At 39.4% G+C, this 19,998-nt stretch overlaps 1 protein-coding gene across 1 annotated transcript; it reads left to right on the forward strand.

Moving 5' to 3' along the window:
• The first annotated feature begins 312 nt into the window (after window positions 1–312).
• Window positions 313–19,324, forward strand: LOC146830591 (interleukin-20-like). Its single transcript, XM_085603761.1, has 5 exons — window positions 313–471; window positions 9,540–9,602; window positions 9,939–10,091; window positions 15,816–15,890; window positions 19,247–19,324. Exons 1-5 carry the CDS (start codon window positions 313–315, stop codon window positions 19,322–19,324), a joined length of 528 nt encoding a protein of 175 aa, XP_085459887.1.
• Window positions 19,325–19,998: the final 674 nt, after the last annotated feature.

Genomic DNA, 19,998 nt, shown 5'->3' on the forward strand with positions numbered 1-19,998 from the left:
TTAATGATAGATAAAACCTGGTGAAGGACTAATTGGCAAATGGTGTGACTGTTTAATTTAAGCTCTGTTCCAGAGTGTGAATCTTGATATGCACAACCTTGAACATGTTGTTCTACACAAAATGTAATAGGTATTTGCATTACCTAACTTAATGGTTAACATTTTGTTGAGCTGAAAAGGATAGGAGGCAGGTTGATGCTGACCAATTAGGACATGCGATCTTCATGTTACAAAGAGTTCTTTGCAGCCGGGCTCAACCCACTAATCTATCAATCTCTGCTTTTGTTCACAGTTGGAATACCCTAAAAGGCTATGAAATTCGGTGGCGTTTACCTAGGCCTTCTTTCTTTAGTAGCCTTGTTATGCTACCACCTGACGACTGGGCATCGGAGGTTGCATTTTGGGCACTGTGCGGTGTCTGTAAATGTTCACGAGACACGGGAATGTTTTTACAAAATCCGTAAAATTATCGTAAGTATAAATTTGGGTCACTCATTTTTTTTACATAAACTCCATTGTGCAGGAATCACTTGATGAAGTGATAGTCCAATCGTGTGGTTCAATTATAACTGATTTTTGTTGGATCATATTGGACCAGAGAAAAACTATTAAGTACAAAACAGAGCATCCTTCTAAGTTGCTGGCCTGAAAAGCTAATTGACATTTCTGGGCCTGATTCACGAAAAAGTTCATACACTTGCACCCAGATGTAACCCTACAAACATTGCTTTCCACTTGTTTGGTCAGTGTAACTAGGTTTTTACACACAAAACTATACCTGAAACAGGATACTGACACCATTTGATTTGAAGCTTTTCTAATTCTAACGGTGCTTTGACAGGATGAATGGAGAAACTGGGCAAACGTAAAAAAAGAATTGCAATGTACCATGTTCATCTATTGAATATCTATCTGCTAACAAGAAACATAACATTGTTCAGTTAGTTACTCTTCCTCCAGAGCTTCTTCTCATCAAACATATCCCCAAAATAATCTACTAATCTATAAACTAAAACATTTCAAAAATACATGACCTGCAATGTAATGACTTTTGCTATGAAATGGCACTCCCAGAGTAATGGCTCCAAAAGTAATGGCTGCAATGTGGAGACAACTGAAATAGTAACATATAACCAATCTAAGAATATTAGATACCATCACAACCACATCTGAGTGGACTTTAAATTTCTAATTTCTCCAAATGAAACCATTATTTTTGTCAGTATAAATTAAGTGGAACACAATGTGCAACATATGAATACCTAAATAAATACATACTGTTCAAGAAAGAAAATAATAAAGCAACCTCGTGGGGTAAAACAACATGGAAGCTGGAAATAGCGTCCCTGATGAACAAACTGTGTTAGCAAAGGTAAGCTGAGCACTTAAAGAAGAAATAAGAAAAGGAGTTTGAAGATAGAGTTTCATTTTAACTGTTCAGCTTAATAGAGATACACAGCAAAATATTGTGCAGTAAATAGTATTTTTAACAAAAGGCCCGTATTTTGATTACATCATTAAGACAGTCGACATGTTTGCATGTCTTTTATTTATGAACTTATAAAGCTACAATTCCAACATGTTCTGTTGTCAAGAAGATATAGCATATGAATATGTGAGAGTGAAAAGTGATTAGCACTGTCTTTTTATGATAGTGTAAGTCATGAAAAGAGCATGCATTTCTTAAACAAAAAAGCCACATATCAGCAATAAAATGTTTTAATTTCATCAAAGTAATATATCAAAGAACATACTGGCCTCTGTGCTCAGCAATATGTCATGGCATATATATAGCCTGACGAAGGGACTACTTGGCACCCCATCACAAAACATAATGGAAACATAAATATGGCAACATAACCATCCACCAATTACCTTGAGTTTAACTGATAGTCCATCTAAGCAACAGCAAACCATAAAAAGCGAAAGAAGGTCAATCGGCAGAAGGGGGTTTACTGAATGCCGATTATCTTTGTGTACTACTTATTGTACTTATTGGAAGCATTTATGACATACTGTTGTCAAGACAGCTAAAATTTTGGTCTAGTATTCAGCCTCAATAAAAATATCTTCAATGTTTCATGGATGTCCCTTTGAATATTTTTCAAATGAACTAACAAATATGTGTATTAGTGGCAATAAGATACACTAGTGGAGTTGAAACGCAATGCTGCTCTCTTTGGGCAGAATAGTAGTATAACTGGTCTGCATGCTGAGTATTGAACCCACAATATCCGTGGGATAGAATATCAAGGGCAAAATATTAAAAAAATATATTGACAGCTAAGTAATCAAGATTTTCTATACCTAATGCCAGATATATGTACCTACATGGTATATATAGGTACGTAGCAGTGAAGTTAAGAATAGTTAGTCTTTATTTCCGTATATGCACTTGCCTTTCAATATTTTGCCCTCGGTATTCTTGTAACTTGATACTGCTGGTGTTGATTTTTCAGTAGTACAAGCATACATGTGATGCAATAAACAAGTGAAACAGTACACAAAAGGAGTATGTGTGTCACTAATGGACCAGGGCATGCCAACAACTGTATTCAAGATGGCTCATAGTTAACACTAAAAAGACCTGCTTGAGAGTCTGTTAAGTAAATTTGCTGCATCTTCAACCTCAGGCCTGAAGAACATGAAAAGGAGTCCGACAATAAGGACTTTTGGGTGCACAAAGTTTCCACACTGTGACAATCATAGTGCTTTACAAAACAAACAAATAAAAATAAAAAATTAAGAAAAGAGGTGTCTATTCTGATGAAAGTACAGCAGTATCTGTGACGAATGCTAGAATAGAAGTGTTCCTCATGGAGTAGCCGTATCAGTACAACAGCACAAAATTGTCGAAGCAGTACCAATCAAAATGGAAAATCATTAAAAACTGTCCAATCTGATCAAAATTTTAAAAAATGCCCAAAGTGCTATGGCCAATTTTTTTCTACTACATAAATTTTGCAATATGGCTTTAAAATTGGTGCATTGATTGGCACACATTGAAATAGTACCATAGCAAAAAGCAATAGTGCAAACTGCACAAGTGCAATATAGTGAATGCATCATAAAATAGTGTCCATCGATGGTGTAACAGTATAGTACAGTCATTCCAGTCCAGTCCAGTACAGTCTATAGGTTGTCCTTCATGAACCCCCTAATGGCAAAGAACTATCACACCATAAAAAAGAAACCATATTGTGTACCAGTATCCTTTCTTCGGCAAGCCCCCCACGACACGGGGAAAACCTATTAGTACACCGCAGCCGAATCGGGAGGAGCAAAAGGCAGAAGGTGAAATATGCCTACAGGATATGCAGGGACAGAAAACACTATTTATCCATGCCCAAGTACATGCCCATGTCCATGCCCATGCCCATGACCCCCCAGCGCAAGTCATAAACCCACAGCCCATACTGAGATTGCACTTAGGGTTAGAACCCGCAGAATTGAGTACAGCCATTCATGGGAAATCACCTTTGATTAGCCAGCCGTTGATTAAAGTAGCTGAAAAACTTCTACCGACATCGCAAAAGGAAGTTGGTAAAGAGATACTCTCAGACGAGTTGGATTCTCTGTCTGAATTAGAACTAGAATCAGAGTCAGAAAAGGAAAGGAAAAAGAAAAGGAGACACTCCTCGTCTCAAGAGTCAACGAAGCCCTGCGTAAAAGGTCCGAGCAAGACACCTCAATACAAGAAATGCTTACAACTATTTTACAGGAATTACGAGACTTGAAGACTTCGCAAGCATTTGAAATATCACAGCTGCATAATAGTTTAACAAAGATGAAGGGAAGTCTAGGCAGTTTACCCAGAGGGGTTACTGAGGTGGAGGTTCGTGTCTCAGCCCTGGAAGATAACATCGCTACTATGCAAAAAGATCTCCAGGTGTTGAATAAGTGCAAGAGCCAGATGGAATTGAAGCTACAAGATTTAGAGAATTACAACAGGAGATCAAATCTGCGCCTAGCGGAGGGTTTGGAAGGTGCGGAAATGGTGAAATGGACTGAATCTCTGTTGAAAAAGGTAATACCTGAATTACAAGGAGACCTCACAATTACGAGAGCCCATAGGGTACCTGCACATAAACCCGCGAATCCTAAATATCCACAAACCATTCTAATAAACTTTTCTGATTATAGAATTAAAGAGCAAATCCTAAATGTGGCAATATCAAGGAGATCATTCAACACCAACGATATTAAAAACTTTAAAAAAAAATCTGACTTGTCAGCAGCCTCTGCCCATAGACGCAAGGATTTTGTCAAAATGATTGACTCTTTTAAAGCTAAAGGAGCACAGGCGATGATTGTGCAGCAGTCCAAATTGAAAGTCATAGCCAAAGGAAAAATTGTTATCTTCACAGAGATACTGGAGGCTCAAAGCCTTTTGGAGGCTCTCATAGCTGCATAAGGAAAAGAGACTATGTGGTTGTAGGCTATAAGACTGAGTTGTTATATTTTTTCTTTGAGCGGCGGACGTGAGGTAAATCAGGGAACGCAACAGAATACAATAAGATGGCATCCAATAGGAAGAGGGAGGAAGAGGAAAGGACAGTGGGACAGGTCGGGATTTCTCTTCTCATGGGGAGGGTGGAGTGGGGGGGTCGGGGAGTGGTGGTGGGGGTGAAGCAGCCAGAAAAAGAGAGTTCATAGACGGAAATATTTTTCTTTTTTTGAATAAGTTAAGGAAAAGGATACGTAATGTTGCTAAGGAAAGATGCTCTCTTGTATAGTTATCATATTGCACATATTGCATATATTGCACATTGGATATTGCACTTTAATGTATTTTAATGTTCACCTTCCATAATTGATACAATTTGTACTGTAGTATATTGCACTGAGTGGTCTAATGGCTACCTGATTTGCACTTTAAATAGCCTTTTGCACAATTAATACAAACTGTACTGTAGTATGCTGGTCTAAATGTGTGATTTGCACTCTATTGTATGATTTGCTCAATTGTTATATTAGGTATGGTAGACCTGCGCAATTTGCACAATTTAATGGCCTGTATTTTAGCAAATAATCTAGCCCGCTATGGTTTTATTGGGAGAAGAGATCTAACAAATTAAGTGGTTACTTATTTATGCATTGTGCACATTTGCACAAATTGCACTTAGAAATGCACTTAGAAATGTTTACCTTCCATAATTGATACAATTTGTACTGTAGTATGTTGCTTTGAGTGGTCTAATAGCTACCTGATTTGCACTTTAAATAGCTTTTTGCACAATTGATACAAACTGTACTGTAGTATGCTGGTCTAAATGCGTGATTTGCACTCTATTGTAAGATTTGCACAATTGTTATATTAGGTATGGTAGACCTGCGCAACTTGCACAATTCAATGGCCTATATTTCAGTATATAACCTAGCCCGCTATGGTCCTATCGGGAGAAGAAATCTCACAACTTAAGTGGTTACTTATTTATGCATGTTGCACACTTGCACAAACTGCACTTAGAAATGCATTTTTGCACATATAGCACATATCGCACTTTAGATGAGACTCCCTGGGGCGTATGGATAAAACAGGTTATATTTTCTTCTCAATTGCATTATGAATAGGTATAAACTCTCAATTTTGTCTGTGAATGTTAATGGTTTAAATAATAGGCGTAAAACGGGGGCAATAGAAAGCTGGTTAAAAAGTCACCATCCAGATGTGATCTTTTTACAAGAGACACATTTCCGAGCTTCAGCAGATGCTAGTAAGATGTTTAAAAACTGGGCGGGTTTTTATTGCTCGGCTGTGTCGGGGACAGCTCAGAGGGGTGTGAGCATCTATATGGATAAGCATGTCCAATTTCATGTTGAAGCATCTCATTCAGATATGAGGGGCAGATGGACATTCTTACATGGGAAAATAAACCACACAAGCGTGATACTTGATACAATCTATGCACCAGTTGTGGATGATCCGCTCCCCATTGTGCAGTTAAAACAAGCACTGACAGGTATACCTGGTCATATTATATGGGGAGGGGACTTTAATTTCTTGCAAAACCCTGTGGTTGATTCTACAAAAAAAGATCGAAGGCAAAACAAACCACAAGTATGTACTGCATTGTTGAGTTGTAAGATAGATTTAGATATTTTAGACTACTGGCGGCTCAACAATCCGACTAAACATGAGTACTCTTGCTATTCAGCAAAATATGATTCGTCATCAAGGCTAGATTTTTTTCTAACCTCCCATAATTTGGAAGTCAGTAAATATAGCGAATACCTTCTCAGATCATGCCCTCATTAAGATGGATATCCTTTTAGGGAAGAAAGATGAACAAGCATCAAGAAGATGGAATTTTAATAAACTTAATTTAGCAGATAAGCAATGGTGTGCAGATTTAGGGAAGGAGATTGGTTCCTTTTTTTCTATAAATATTCTGGCCCAATTAACATAATATGGGATGCTTTTAAGGCTACACTGAGAGGCATAATCACATCAAAAGAGATACCAAAACAAAAAGCTAAGAAGGAAGAAAGAATGGCAATAGAAAATAGTCTAGCCTATGCAAATCAAGAATACTTTAGAAATAGGACTTCGAATAATTGGCAAGAAGTACTGAATGCAAAAACAAGAATGAGGGAATTTTATTATGACTTAGGGGATAGGGCAACTAGATTATATCTCCAGACAAGCTATGAAGATAGCGAGTACGTACACAGGAAGATTGCTAGCTTGGCAAGCAAAGGAAAAGCAAATCGGAAACAGAATTGAATACATTCAGGACAAAGTAACTAAAACTCGCGTAAAAACTACGCTACTAATAGGCGAGGTGTTTCTTAAACATTATAAAGACATCTATCAGACATCTCACCAGGTCCTTTCAGAAATAATTAATGAATTCCTGCAGGAATTGCCAATTCCAACTTTGGAAAATAATTTTAAAGAGCTGCTGCTAGCCAAATTTACGAAGGAAGAATTAGATGCGGTTATCAGCTCTTTGACTAATTGCAAAGCTACTGGAGAGGATGGCATCTCCGCAGAATTTTTTAAAGCATTTTCTACTGTACTCTGCCCCGAATTTTTAAAACTTGCAAATTATTTATTACAAGGGGGTGACCCACCTGCATCATTTCGCATGGCAGTAGTGGTCAGTATTTTAAAAAAAGATAAAGACAGTGAAAGTGTGATCTCTTACAGACCAATAAGCCTTTTAAATACTGATTACAAAATGTTTACTAAACTCCTTGCGAATAGGCTAAATAAGATGGTGGGATCCCTTATTGGGACAGATCAGTGCGGCTTTGTAGCAGGGAGACAGCTTTATAATAATAATTTTTTTTTATTAGAGGCTCTTGATTTTTTAAATATCAATAAGGTTGAGGCGCAGATTTGGTTTTTAGATGCCGTTGTCAATAATAGGACGAGTTGCGTTAATTAGAATGTCTATTCTTCCGCTTTTTAATTTTCTTTTTAGTGCAGCTCCTTGTGCAATACCGGCCACTTGTTTTTTAAAGAAATAGACTGTATGTTCTCTTCTTTTTTATGGACAAATAAGGTACCAAGGTTAGCCCTTAGCACTTTAAATTATCCTGTTGCTGATGGAGGACTATCCCTTCCGAATATTAGAAATTATTATTATGCGACATTTGCACATCACAGTTTTAGATATTTTTTTTTAGATCCTCAAGAGGTAGATAACTTCTTTATGAAAAAGATCCTAAGGGAGTGCAATATAATAGACCCCACAAGAGTGACTAAATACCCTAAAAAAGTCCGTTATAAGACCCTACAATGGCTACTTAAACAAAAAACTCAGCTGTTAGAACACTACGATATTTTAAGAATTAATATTTCAACAAGGCTTTCAAATATTTATACGGGGGAAACAGGTCTCTTAGAGAATAATATACTAAGGTTGTGGGAAGAAAACGGGTATGTTCAAATCCAGGATTTTATTAAGGGGAACTGTTGGAAAATCTGGGCAGAGATTGAAATGGGGCTTCAACATTCAAACACAATTTTAAAATGGTCATTTATTAGATTGAAACCCATATTGGAAAAACTAGATATGGAAAGCCTGCGTTATAAAACTATTATCAGTGAAGCCCTTAATTCCCCCACGCAACGGATAATTAGTAACTGGATTAAGATCTTTGATGACAATAAATCTCTTTCATTATATGAAAAGTTAGGGATAGATGGAAGAAAAGGGAAGATATGCCGATTCTTAAATCAACCTGGAATAGACTTAATAAATTTAATACAGTTATATTCAGGGGGGCAAACTTCAAACGCATGCAATATTATGCGAAATGGTTGATATATAGAACACACTCTTTTCTTCATAAAATATACCCGCAAATAGAAGAGAAATGTTTTCGCTGTGCAGAGAAAGGAACCTGGGCGCATATCATCTGGGAGTGCCCAAAAATCCAGAGTTTCTGGGAGGAGATTGAGAAATATCTTAAATTTATAATTGATCCCCGCATCTTACTTGATAAATCGACAGCGGTTTTGGGCTGCTCTCCTGCTACTTCTGCACACGAGGAAGGCTTGTTTATTGCAGTTTCAATAGCAAGATCTCTAATTCTGCAATTGTGGAGAGCAGAGAAGGTACCCACTTTTAATACATGGAGGGCAAAACTGTCTAGAATACAAGAATTGGAAAAGAAATATGCAATAAGATCAGGAGCTATAAGAAAATATGAGAAATATTGGAGGGTGTTTGAAATATAGGCACTGTAGATATTTAATTTGTGTGCATATTAATGCAAATGTAATTTTGGTATACTATCAATATAGTACAATTGTAGTACAGTGCTGATGTAAATGGCACGCGTTCCATAAAGTTCTACTCTTGCACGGAACTCTGAGAGTTGAATGCATATACGTTTTAGGACACCTGAATAATAATTACTTATGCATAATTCATTTCTGATCAGAAAATATATCCGAATCCACAATATAAGGATTAATGAAATTTATGAAGTGCAGAAAAACACTCAGGATGCTGAGTTCCACCTCATATGGTTTGGGATAAAGGGATTACAGTGTGGGTGGCCATGAAACCTACAGTGAACAGCCACAAACGTTGACATCTATCAGTATTCACAAACATTTGCAAATAATTCCCCACCTTGAAATTCATGCAAATGTAATTCTGTGGAAGGTACGAGTACGCATCATCCATGAGAGGAAATGAAAGAAGCCACCCACATATTTTATGGGGTGTATTAGTAATACTTTCTTGGCATAGAAAAATCTTTTTATGGCAGAGAAAAAAGTTGCACCTGAAAAGACAGTTTTCCAAATAATTTACTTATGGACAACTAGGTAAATAATATGCAGCAATAACTGGGAAATAAGAGAACTCCTGGAACGCTACAACTGTCATGGGCTTCCAGGAGTAGTCTTGGGATTCTTTGTGATTCCCCAAAAGTCAGAAATGTACTCCCAACATAGGAGAAAACCTGAATGAGTGCAATTTTGGCTGTTCCCAGTATGACTTTGCATCTTAATTAGGAATATGTTTAGTGTCACTGACATGGCAAGCTACTGTTAAAAGATCGTTCCTTGTCCTCAGCAATTACAAGATGAAGAAGATGACATAAGAATTGTTGAGAAGTCTTCTCTGCAGAACACCAGGGTATGTATCTATAAATTTGTAATACAACAGTTAAAACCAGTAAATAGATTACATGTTTACAGATTGGGCCTACAAGCCACCAGAAACCCATGATGCCAAGAAAAAAAAAAATTGCATATGTATGGGTTCACTTACCTAGAAACTGAGCTGGTGGACAAGATTCAAGAAATTATTGCAAAAGCTGCATAGACTTTCACAAACTGCAGACCAGTTACTGTATATACACTTCCGTTCTGAACACAATTGTCGAGTGTTTCATGTGTTATGGCAAGTGATACACAAGGGTAACTATTTACTATGACATAATGTGTAATATGATTTTGTTAACCCTTACAGCCTGATGAGCAATGCTGCCTCTTCCGCCACCTGTTAAGGTTTTATATGCATCAGGTGTTTAAGCGCTGCAATACCACAGACCATCATCTACGTCGAAGGGTCAGCATCATCGCCAACAGCTTTCTCAGCATGAAGAAAGACCTGGACATCTGTGTGAGTATGAGAGAGAAGGCACATTGACAAGGATAGGACAGTCGTTTTATTGATTTGGAAGCCCTAATAATGGTGAAGTGTCCGAACACGTCTATGCCCAAAAGCCCTGATTTTAACGTCTTGCTGCAGATGGAAAGGCCTGTAAAGAGCCCAGCCTGTGCCATAATGTACAGCTGATTGCATCTAAAAGCATATGCTGTTAGGCCACAGTATAGGAAAATGATGATGCATTAGCACAGTTTTTCAACAGGAACCCATATCTGCTTGCAAAAGACTCTTACCTCTTTCCTGGTAAGCAAACATCCAAAGTGATATTCCACCATTGGGGATCTATGGTAAAGTAGGCATGCACTATGATTTGCTATAGATACACGTTAATTTATGAGGTTACTTTTACTGTCAGTGCATCCTCCCTAAACTTAACTAATGCAGCTGGACCAGATAAGTTGCAAGCAATAGTAATTAAGTTGAACCCTGTGTGGTGGGCAGGATTCTTCTCCAAAGCTTTTATACACATAACCAAGGCTGGGATCATTCCTCTGAGTTGGAAGGGCGCTATAATCAAACCCACACATAAAAAAGGTGCTCTGAATGACCCAGGTAATTATCGGCTGATAAGTTTGTTGGATGTAGGTGCAAAACTGTACTTCAAAATTATTTTAAGGGCTTTAAAGAACTAGAGAAAGGGAAACAGGATTATTCCCACGGAGCAGGGAGGCTTTAAAGCTGGGCATTCAACGATAGATCACTCTTTCAATTTATGGGCTTTGGGGCAGAAGGCAAAGGAAACAACTGGGAATGTATTCTGCTGTTTTGTTTATTTTAGCTCAGCGTTCGATCTGGTTGATCGTAGTATACTTTGGGCTAAACTAATAAGACCGGGGATTCCAAATTGCCTAATAACAATTCTGCACTAATTGTATACCAGGAACTGGCCCCAAGTGGAGCTTGATCTAGATGGGGCCCTCTCAGGGAGAATCCCGTTGGGAAATGGGTTAAGGCAGAGTTGTAACCTAGTGCCCACATTGTTTTCATTGTTTTTAGCCGATCTTCAGGGAGAGTTGGCTGCGACTCATTCGTTTTCCCCGAAAATGGGGGGTAGACATGTGTTGTGCCTACTCCATGCAGATGATTTGGCAATTCTGGACGTGACTCAAGTAGGCCTGCAGAGAAAGTTAATTAATCATTATTGTGAGGCAAATAAATTGAAGGTAAACATGAAAATATAATAAAGTTTGGGGAAACAAGTAAACTGTATAAGTGGCAATTAGGTATCTGGGTATGATATTCACCAGTCAGTTGAGCTGGACTTTGCATAATGAATTTATGGAGATGAGGGCACTAGCTACGATAGGGAGACTTGTTCAAGATGAGGGCACTAGCTACGATAGGGAGACTTGTTCAAGATGAGGGAACTAGCTACGATAGGGAGACTTGTTCATGTTAAAAAGACTTATGTTGGTGCTTCTTAAACTCCCCTTTTGACAGCTAATAACGCAACGGTCCCCACGTGATGCCTCTACGGGGCTGAGCTACTAGCCATAAGTATGTTGGGAAGTTGGGAGAGGTGTGAAAGTAAATGTTTGAAACAATTGTTGGCTCTCCCCAAAGGCGCAATGTCTCAGGCGATAAGATTAGAAGGAAATCTGTAGGGCTGGCACTTCTTAGCCTATAAAACAACTTTGCGATTTTGGGATAAGCTTAGGGTCCCAAATACAGAGAAGATATCGGCCCACTGTGCCGTTGAAATAGGAAGAAGTGAACTACAGTGGGCTAAGAAGGTAAAGGAAAGATTAGAAGGAATCCGAAAATTAGAATTAAATATAGGTGAGGCCTCACAACTTTCTAAAGCAGAGTTAAAAATTGCCTGTGAAAAAGAATCTAGGTTGGCTGATTTGACGTATGTAAAGAACAGACCCGCAGCAAAGTATATGGCAGATTCATGGGAACATATGAATGCATTTCCATATTTATCGGCACCTCCAGACGCCCCGCTATGCTTACCACTATTAGAGTTTTGGGTTGCATTAAATGTGCATTCTGCAAGAGCTGAGAAGTTAGTGATTAGTGCTGCTTTATTTACTTCAAAAGGCACTTGCTGAATCTGGGTCTATGATGTCACAATAGTATGTAAGTCCAGTCCCTCATAAGCAATGGCTGTACGAACTGCCCCATCATTTCCCTGTATACATGTTGTAGGGTCACCTGTATACTATTATCCCCATCCTCACTCCCCTATACTATGCCAGCCACCTAACACTGAGGGTCATACTACAGAAACTTTGCAAAGATGCAAAGAAGGCAAGGCAGCACAGCTTGAGCTCACAGAGAATAATCCAGACAGATTTTCCATTAAGGAAACACATTTCACATTGTTTCTGTTATGTTTCCTTAACAAGACAACAAATCAAATACAATAGCTCAATTTTTAACATTCAAAAGATGGGGTAACTTTGAATAAAGATACCTTTGTTCTATTTTTTTATTATGTAAGCTGCAAGGACAGGACCAAATCAGTCCATTCTCCTTTATAAAGGGATGTTCGTGGAGTAAGATTTGTTGCTAAAGCGGATATGGAACATGTAAATTAATGTATAAACAAAAATGTGATATATTTGCTTAGTAGTGGTATCCAATTTTTCATTTTTGGCTATGGTTGAAAAAAAAAAATCTGTAATATGGAGCAGGGTAAATTGTGTTTAATCTATTGCCTATTTCATAAAAAGCACATTAACGCAAACTGGGCATTTCCTGCTATTTCCACTGAAGATTCGTTTCTGAATGTATTGTTCTAAGTTTCTTCTATAATGCTCTGGTAACTAGAAAGAAAAGAGAGCTCCCAGTTGCATCAGTGACAGGCCAGCAGCAGGTCACCCTGGGCACTCTTGCTGACAGCCTGCAAAGGGCTAGTGTTACTCCTGTTCAGGTTCTGCACCTGTCAACGCCCCACAGTAAAAGTATTGCCAGGCTAATAAACAAACGCCTTGGTCGAAATTCAAACAGCAAATCATCTTCTGGAATATTTGGGGTTATATCTATGCCACTTCTGCCAGTTTCAGGGGCACCTAGAATTGAATGCACTTCCTGGAGGCATGAACAGACAGACAGGGGAGCCTGCACTGTTAGAGTACATGTACTCAACAAACCGGTCCGGAAGCGGCTGCTCAAGTTAGCATTCAAAACACATTTCTTGAGGGAAGGACATACAGGGCGCCGCCTGCTGTCAGCACGGGTCTTGCAATCAGGGTTAACCATCACTGTACGTGTCGGGGACTCCCGAGGAATGCAAATAAGTCCTGTCGGTTCAACAGATGTTGCTGCACAAGGACCCTACTTTATAATGCAATGAGTCTGCAACGCGGTGCCACATTTCCTGATGAGAGCTGTGAGGTACTTCCCGAGTGTGCAATTTAGAAAGATAGTTATGCAAGAGTCAAATCTAGTCCACCTTAGTCTGGAGGTATCAGGCCTGCTAGCGGTTTCTAGTCACTGTCACCTGTGCAGCATGACACCCCCACGTGGCCAGCTTAGAAAGGTGCCCTTAAATGCTCCAGAGGCAGAACAAAGATTCAAATCAGAACTTCCAACTGAAACTTGGGGTGATTTCCTAGTATGTCCCACGATGCAGGCTGTTGGTCTGCGTTGAGTGGCAGGGTGGGAGTAGGACAGTCCCGCCCATATCTACTAAGATATGGCGCTGCTGCTCCCCTCCCTGATGCTGCCACACTTGGGGACTACTTTAAATCTTTTAGACTTTTTGTATGCGTGCTGTACAGTGCAGTACAGTACATATGAAATGTTGGAAAGGTTTGGAGAAAATAAAACTTTGCTTGTACTTTGTGCCTGGCTCAAGGAGCAGTATATTTGAATGCAAAGGCTGGCTATAAATGTCACTGTGGGTCCTGTCAATGTCTTAAAGATTTGACAGGGGGCTCCATTAAACATGACAGCCACTCATCAAACTTTTATGTTTATGTTTTACATTACCCAAAAACAATCTCCCAACTCAAGAGTTTCTGGAGAAAAGTAAAACTAATGGCCACCACACTTGTCTTCTATGGTGTGAGTTTCATTATTTTGGTTGCTCTCCCTGGCAAATAGTTAAAAAAAAACAAGCATTTGCAATGCAATCGGTCTCGCCTTTGGGACCGTATATGTATTTAGCTGTGCAGCACATTAGCCTGGGTGCTGAAACATCTACTGTTCTTTAACATGGAGGGAAAGTAATGAGACACCAGGTATGGGAACACTAGGAGAGAAATATTGCCTTTCAGCGGGAAATGGTATAGTCCAAAGCTCTGTTTTTAATATAAAATCAGGGCCTTCGGTAGTCATATCACTGAAAATACAAGATTTGAAAAAAATATTATTCTCTACAGGTGCTTGTGGAAGACGATTTCTATGGACTGGAATCTAGAGAATGCGTAAGTGATTCTGGTATTTTACTGACCTCTGCTGGTCGCTTTCTATCGAGACAGCTAAATAGAGGCAGTTGGACAGAAAAAAGTCCCTAAGCGGAAGCAGACAAGTCCTTGGGCTGACCTCCAGAGCCGACAAAGTACATACACATATAAGTATATAATAAGTGTATACTAAAGTATATACAAGAGGTCTCGAATGATCGACCTAAAAACATATGGCAGGACTGACGGTCTTATAAATGAACATCTGTTGGGCTATTGGAGGACTTATAACAGCAACAGAGTTGGAGTAGATTCTGTTTCTGATATACTTAAGGCCTGCCTGACCGTAAATCAGGACCGCTGCCTTCAGTTTGGGGGAAAAGGTCCTCCATCAAACTCTAAATCAGCCCCTGTGTGCCAGATTGCACCTTTTTTGGTACTTTGCACCGATGCAAAGTGTTTTGACAAACTTGGCCATTGGTCTAAGTGAAAACATCTTAGATAAAGAGAAGCAAAATGTGAATATGTTTGGCACCCAGGATCTACAACAAGAGCTGGTTGGAGTGTCAGGTTAAAACAAGACATTGAATTAGATCTTTGCTGCTACAATATGAAGGGAATCGAACAGAATGGACAAACCCAGTGTTCTTTGTATTATTGATCCTATTTAGGAGTGCATGTGCGGGTCTGAGATGAACAGAAAAGAGGAAACATTGAAGCAATTCTGTACACCAAATCTATCCAGATGGTCAAAAACATGAAAGTCTTAGTCTCAATCCTTTGTCTTTCCTAACATTCCTTCCCGTTCTTTAACAGTCTAAATGCTGCACTGTTTAGCGATTAAAGGTGTAAACGTGCCATACTTGACATGTTGCTGCTAAAGGAGTTAAAATGTTGACCATACACTCAGAAGCTCTAAGATGATACAAATTTAGTTTCCCTCCAAAATGGAGTTCACCCATCAGTCCGGTGCAGGACCTTGGAGTACTCCATAGGGCACGCCACTCTTGAATGAAGTTCATCCATCAGTCCGGTGCAGGACCTTGGAGTGCTACATAGGGCACGCGACTCTTGAATGGAGTTCACCCATCAGTCCGGTGCAGGACCTTGGAGTGCTACATAGGGCACGCGACTCTTGAATGGAGTTCATCCATCAGTCCGGTGCAGGACCTTGGAGTACTCCACAGGGCACGCGACTCTTACATGGGATTCATTCGAATTATAGAGAGATATAGCATTACTGTATAGTCTGAGTGATCTTTCTGGAAGTGTTATGCTGGTCACATGACTGCACTAACATGTGTGAATGCTATGTTTACAGCACTCGCACGTGACCTGTCGCTGTGGAGAATCTTCCAGGATGCAGTACGAGGTCATCCAGGAAAACTTTGAAAAGGTGAGTTAAATGGGTGGCGTATCCCAAATTCGTCTAGGTTGGATAGAGACGAGGCGAGTGGTCATCCAGTTAATGTGGGTGAATACAAGTGTGTCTGTTTGGGTTGTAAGCTATCTGCATATTCAGTATCGTAATGCAAAATGATGGGGCCCCACTGTAGAAAGTGATGAGGGGGCCTGGTTCTCCCATTTCTCACATGTTTTTGTTAGCTTTAGTCTGAAATGGGGTCCACTGGGCGGTTGCCCTCACTCTCCCCAGCAGGGGATGCAGGGGGCTGCATTAGATCCTTGTGCATATTTGGGCTGCTAAGCACATTTTACGATATTTATTTGTTAATATGTGAGACCTCCATAGTGCTGTAACACTAAAACAACATACGGAAATTAATCAGATGGTATAGAATAATGTGAGAAACTAGCCTGTTGGGCCACATCCTATAGCCTACTCTGTAGAGATACTCAAGCACTCCTGCAGTTTCCTCGGATCTGGGCAGAATAGCAGTGCATGAGATGGGACCATTAAAAAATAAAGAAGTTAAAAGTTCACACCAAGTTTAAAAAGAAAAGATAAACAGTTACGAAGGCAAACTTAAAAAATAAATTGTCCAAGAATTCAAAATGTGTGACAGAGACATGTGGATATGTCCGTAAAACAAATACTGCAAAAGGAGTCCAGGGTTTCTAAAATGAAAACCCAAGAGAAACAGCAAAGTCCTGGGTGCATTGCGATAAAAAGGTGGCAAATGGTGGCATCTGTCCACTTGTGAGAGTTTTGGTTTAAATCACATGCCAATGCTTTAAAACAGTTATACCCATTAATGTGGTGTCGAATTCGGACACTGTTGTATCAAAGCCATGATGGAACAGGGCAGCTGAAAGTCGTAGCTTTGGCTTGAAGTTCTGAAACGTTTGGCTTAAAACGTCCAGCAAAATAGAGTCATAGCAGCTGCAGGTTGGTCCCATGGGTTGGGCCAAGTTGAGCTTCCCACAGAAGCAATATTTACACAGTATGACACATTCAGCCTGTCCTGCATTTGGACCTCTGGATTGAAGGTATTGAATCAGTGAACTGAAATAGTCATGGTGGCCCCACAGCTGACATGGGAAACCCCTACTAACCAAAGAAACCTTTCTACTGCAGCAACAAGTTGTTTTAGGACCAGTTATATCAAACGCGGTACTATTTTTGCAGATTTTCTCTGGTGAGTTCCCAGGGTGGTTCAAGGACCTCCGCATTATATTCGGTTAAAGCTTCTTGAGTGTGGCTCCTTCAGCATACAGTGTTCATAACAAAGTAGATCTGTCCACCAGATTAAGAAATGGGATGCTCTAGATCTGGACACAGAGATTCACCAGTTCAGAAAAATCCACTTTTGAGATATACCAAATCTTCAGCCCCCAGTAACCCAGGATATGCTATTGGGCCACGGAGAAGGTATGCCTGTCAAGGACATTCTCTTTTAAGGAACTAAGGGGGATATTCTCAAGCCCCTATCGCCATGGGAACGTCACTTTTTCTGACTTTCCTGTGGCGATAGTGTCAGCGCCTTATTCACAAGGCAGCGTTAAAGCCACTTAGCGTGGCTTTAAGCCACGTTAAGTGGTTTAACCCTGCCTTGTGAATAAGGCCCCTTTCACTGTAAACTTACCGCGAAATGGGCGTGCAGTGGGTGTTGCGGTGGGCGGTCCATCGCAACACCCATTGTACATGGCGTCACCACCTATTCTCAAGGGCGGCGTTAATTGGTGGCAGCGCCAAACTTAAGACCAGGAAAATCCTGGTCTTAAGGCAAAACGAGGAGAAATGCTTTATTTCTCCTAATTTTTTAATTTTCCACGTGTGCGGCCTTGTGCAGCACACATGGAAAATGCAAAATGCCATGGTTTGTTCATGTACCGGAAGGAGTCCCTTCCTGTACATAAACAAACCTTTTTTAAAATTCTGTTTTGTAACTTACATGTGTGCTGCATGAAGCAGCACACATGTAATTACAAACTGGCATTTTCGGTTTGTTTATGTGCAGAAAGGGACACCTTCCTGTATATAAACAAACCTCCCGGCTTGTAAACACCCTTGCAGTCTGGTGCAAGGGCGCCTGCGTTGGCTCTAAGGCGTGAAATTTAGCGCCATCGCAGGGGGAAACACCAGACTGCACCACATTCTTGAGAATAGAGTGCAGCCTCGTGTTTCCGAAGTGGCGATGAGAGGCGTTAAGCCAAGGAGGCTAACGCCTCTCACCGCCACTTCATTAAGAATATCTCCCTAAGTGTGATGAGTTCCATTTAAAAAAGTGCCCAGATAAATGTGCTTAGCTGAAACGCAATCCTTTTTGCAGGTGAATACCTTTCAGCAAGATAATGATGGTGTATGAGATGAAACTGAAAGCAACAAGTGATAGATGTAAAAGAGTGAAAAGGCCCCAGCCACTAGTATGTCTTTAGTACACTACTGCATGTCTATATGACTTACAATATCGAATTAATCAAATGCTAGAAAACTAAAATAGGTAGCTACAATAGGTATAGAGATTGCATATTAAAAATGCCCTGCCAAATAACATTCAAGATACAATGTCGTTGGTAATTTTGTACACCAAACCTGAGATTCAACCAGACCTGCAAGAAACCTGACAGAATATAAGTGCAGCATGCAAGCTGAAGGTAAGTGTGAACCTCTGGGGAGAGTTTGTCCTGCTTCACACTTTTCATAACATGCCAGCAGCTAGACAGGCTCAGAAATACCAAAGGAAGTAAGATGATAATATTTCACAGGCCAAAAATACAAGGTAATAAATTGAAAAACCAGCAGAAGCAGAAAACATTAAAATTAAGTATATCTGTTACAAAGATACAGCATTTGAATAGTGGGGTATACCTTGAACCTAGAAGAAAATAAAAGATTATGATCACCACATTTAAAAAAAAACGAAACCAATTACGCTACGTTTCTCTTTTGTATGCTTTCTACTTTCATTCTTCCAGATGCCATGTGTTGAGGCTTTGAAAAGGAGATGCACAATTTTTTATCAATTAACAGATTGTGGGGGATGTAAGAGTTTAATTTCCTTAAGTAATTTTTAAATATATACCCATCACTGTATACCAGTCTTTTGAAATCAAAACCAATAATTACCTGTTAAGCAATGACTATTTCAGTTTTGCCGAGATGTAAATATTAAACATACAAACATATATGTCCAAGTGTATCTATGGAGTATCCCTGTTTCTTTTCTGTTACTATGGATTCTGCTGACTTTACTTAAGAAAAAGCTCTTGAATCACTATCTATCCTGGTTTGAACTTATTTTATGAATTTCATTTCACAATTTAGTAACAAAGCATTCCTTTCATTTTTAGATGGATCCCAGCACAGCCGTCAACAAAGCCTTGGGCGAGCTGGATATCTTCCTAGACTGGATCGATAGACTTGCATAGGTTATCCTAAAAATCTACAGTGCCTCAGCTCTCATTGAGCTACAATCTTGATCACCTATGGCTGGGAGCACTGGATCCCACAGATAAAAATCTTCATTGGCTTGCGGTGAAGAAGATCTTTGCTGTATCCATACACTGCCAAATTTTCACTATATAGTGTGTTATAATAGTTACAAGGTTAGGCAGCACATGACAAATGGTGCTTGTGGGTTACAATGTTATTTTTTAAACTATTTAAAGTTTGGTATCTTTTGTGAATATTTCAGTATATATTTACGTTATATTTATCATATTTATGACTATGGGGTTGGTAAAATACAGATTAAGACTACATTTTAACATATTATCACGATATGACATTGTATCCGGGAGTTCTGCCATGTTATAAAGACACTTAACAAATAGCTATAAATGTGCACCAACTTGGCAACTGTGCACAGTTCTGCACAACTACTAATAGCTTGAGATGCTGAAGAAACTCCATGGTTCCTGGCAATATCCTGATAAAATACATCTTGGAGCACTTTATCCCATATATAAAAGTATTTTATATTTGACATGTGAACTAGATGTTAGTTTACTATTATTGTTGTCTGATATTACTAAATTACAGTGTATGTTACGATAAATGTGAGATTATGCTATCATGTGTAAAATAATGCACAGTGGGAGAT

This window comes from Triturus cristatus, chromosome 5_1 (genome assembly GCF_964204655.1).
Source record: "Triturus cristatus chromosome 5_1, aTriCri1.1, whole genome shotgun sequence".
NCBI classification, from domain to species: domain Eukaryota; kingdom Metazoa; phylum Chordata; class Amphibia; order Caudata; family Salamandridae; genus Triturus; species Triturus cristatus.

What these genes read in the sequence shown, in the direction of transcription:
- LOC146830591 (XM_085603761.1), top strand. Translation starts at nt 313, where the DNA reads ATGAAATTCGGTGGCGTTTACCTAGGCCTTCTTTCTTTAGTAGCCTTG. An exon ending in CTTCTCTGCAGAACACCAGG is followed by an intron (nt 9,603 to 9,938) that starts GTATGTATCTAT and finishes TAACCCTTACAG; the next exon opens with CCTGATGAGCAATGCTGCCT. An exon ending in AGAAAGACCTGGACATCTGT is followed by an intron (nt 10,092 to 15,815) that starts GTGAGTATGAGA and finishes CTATGTTTACAG; the next exon opens with CACTCGCACGTGACCTGTCG.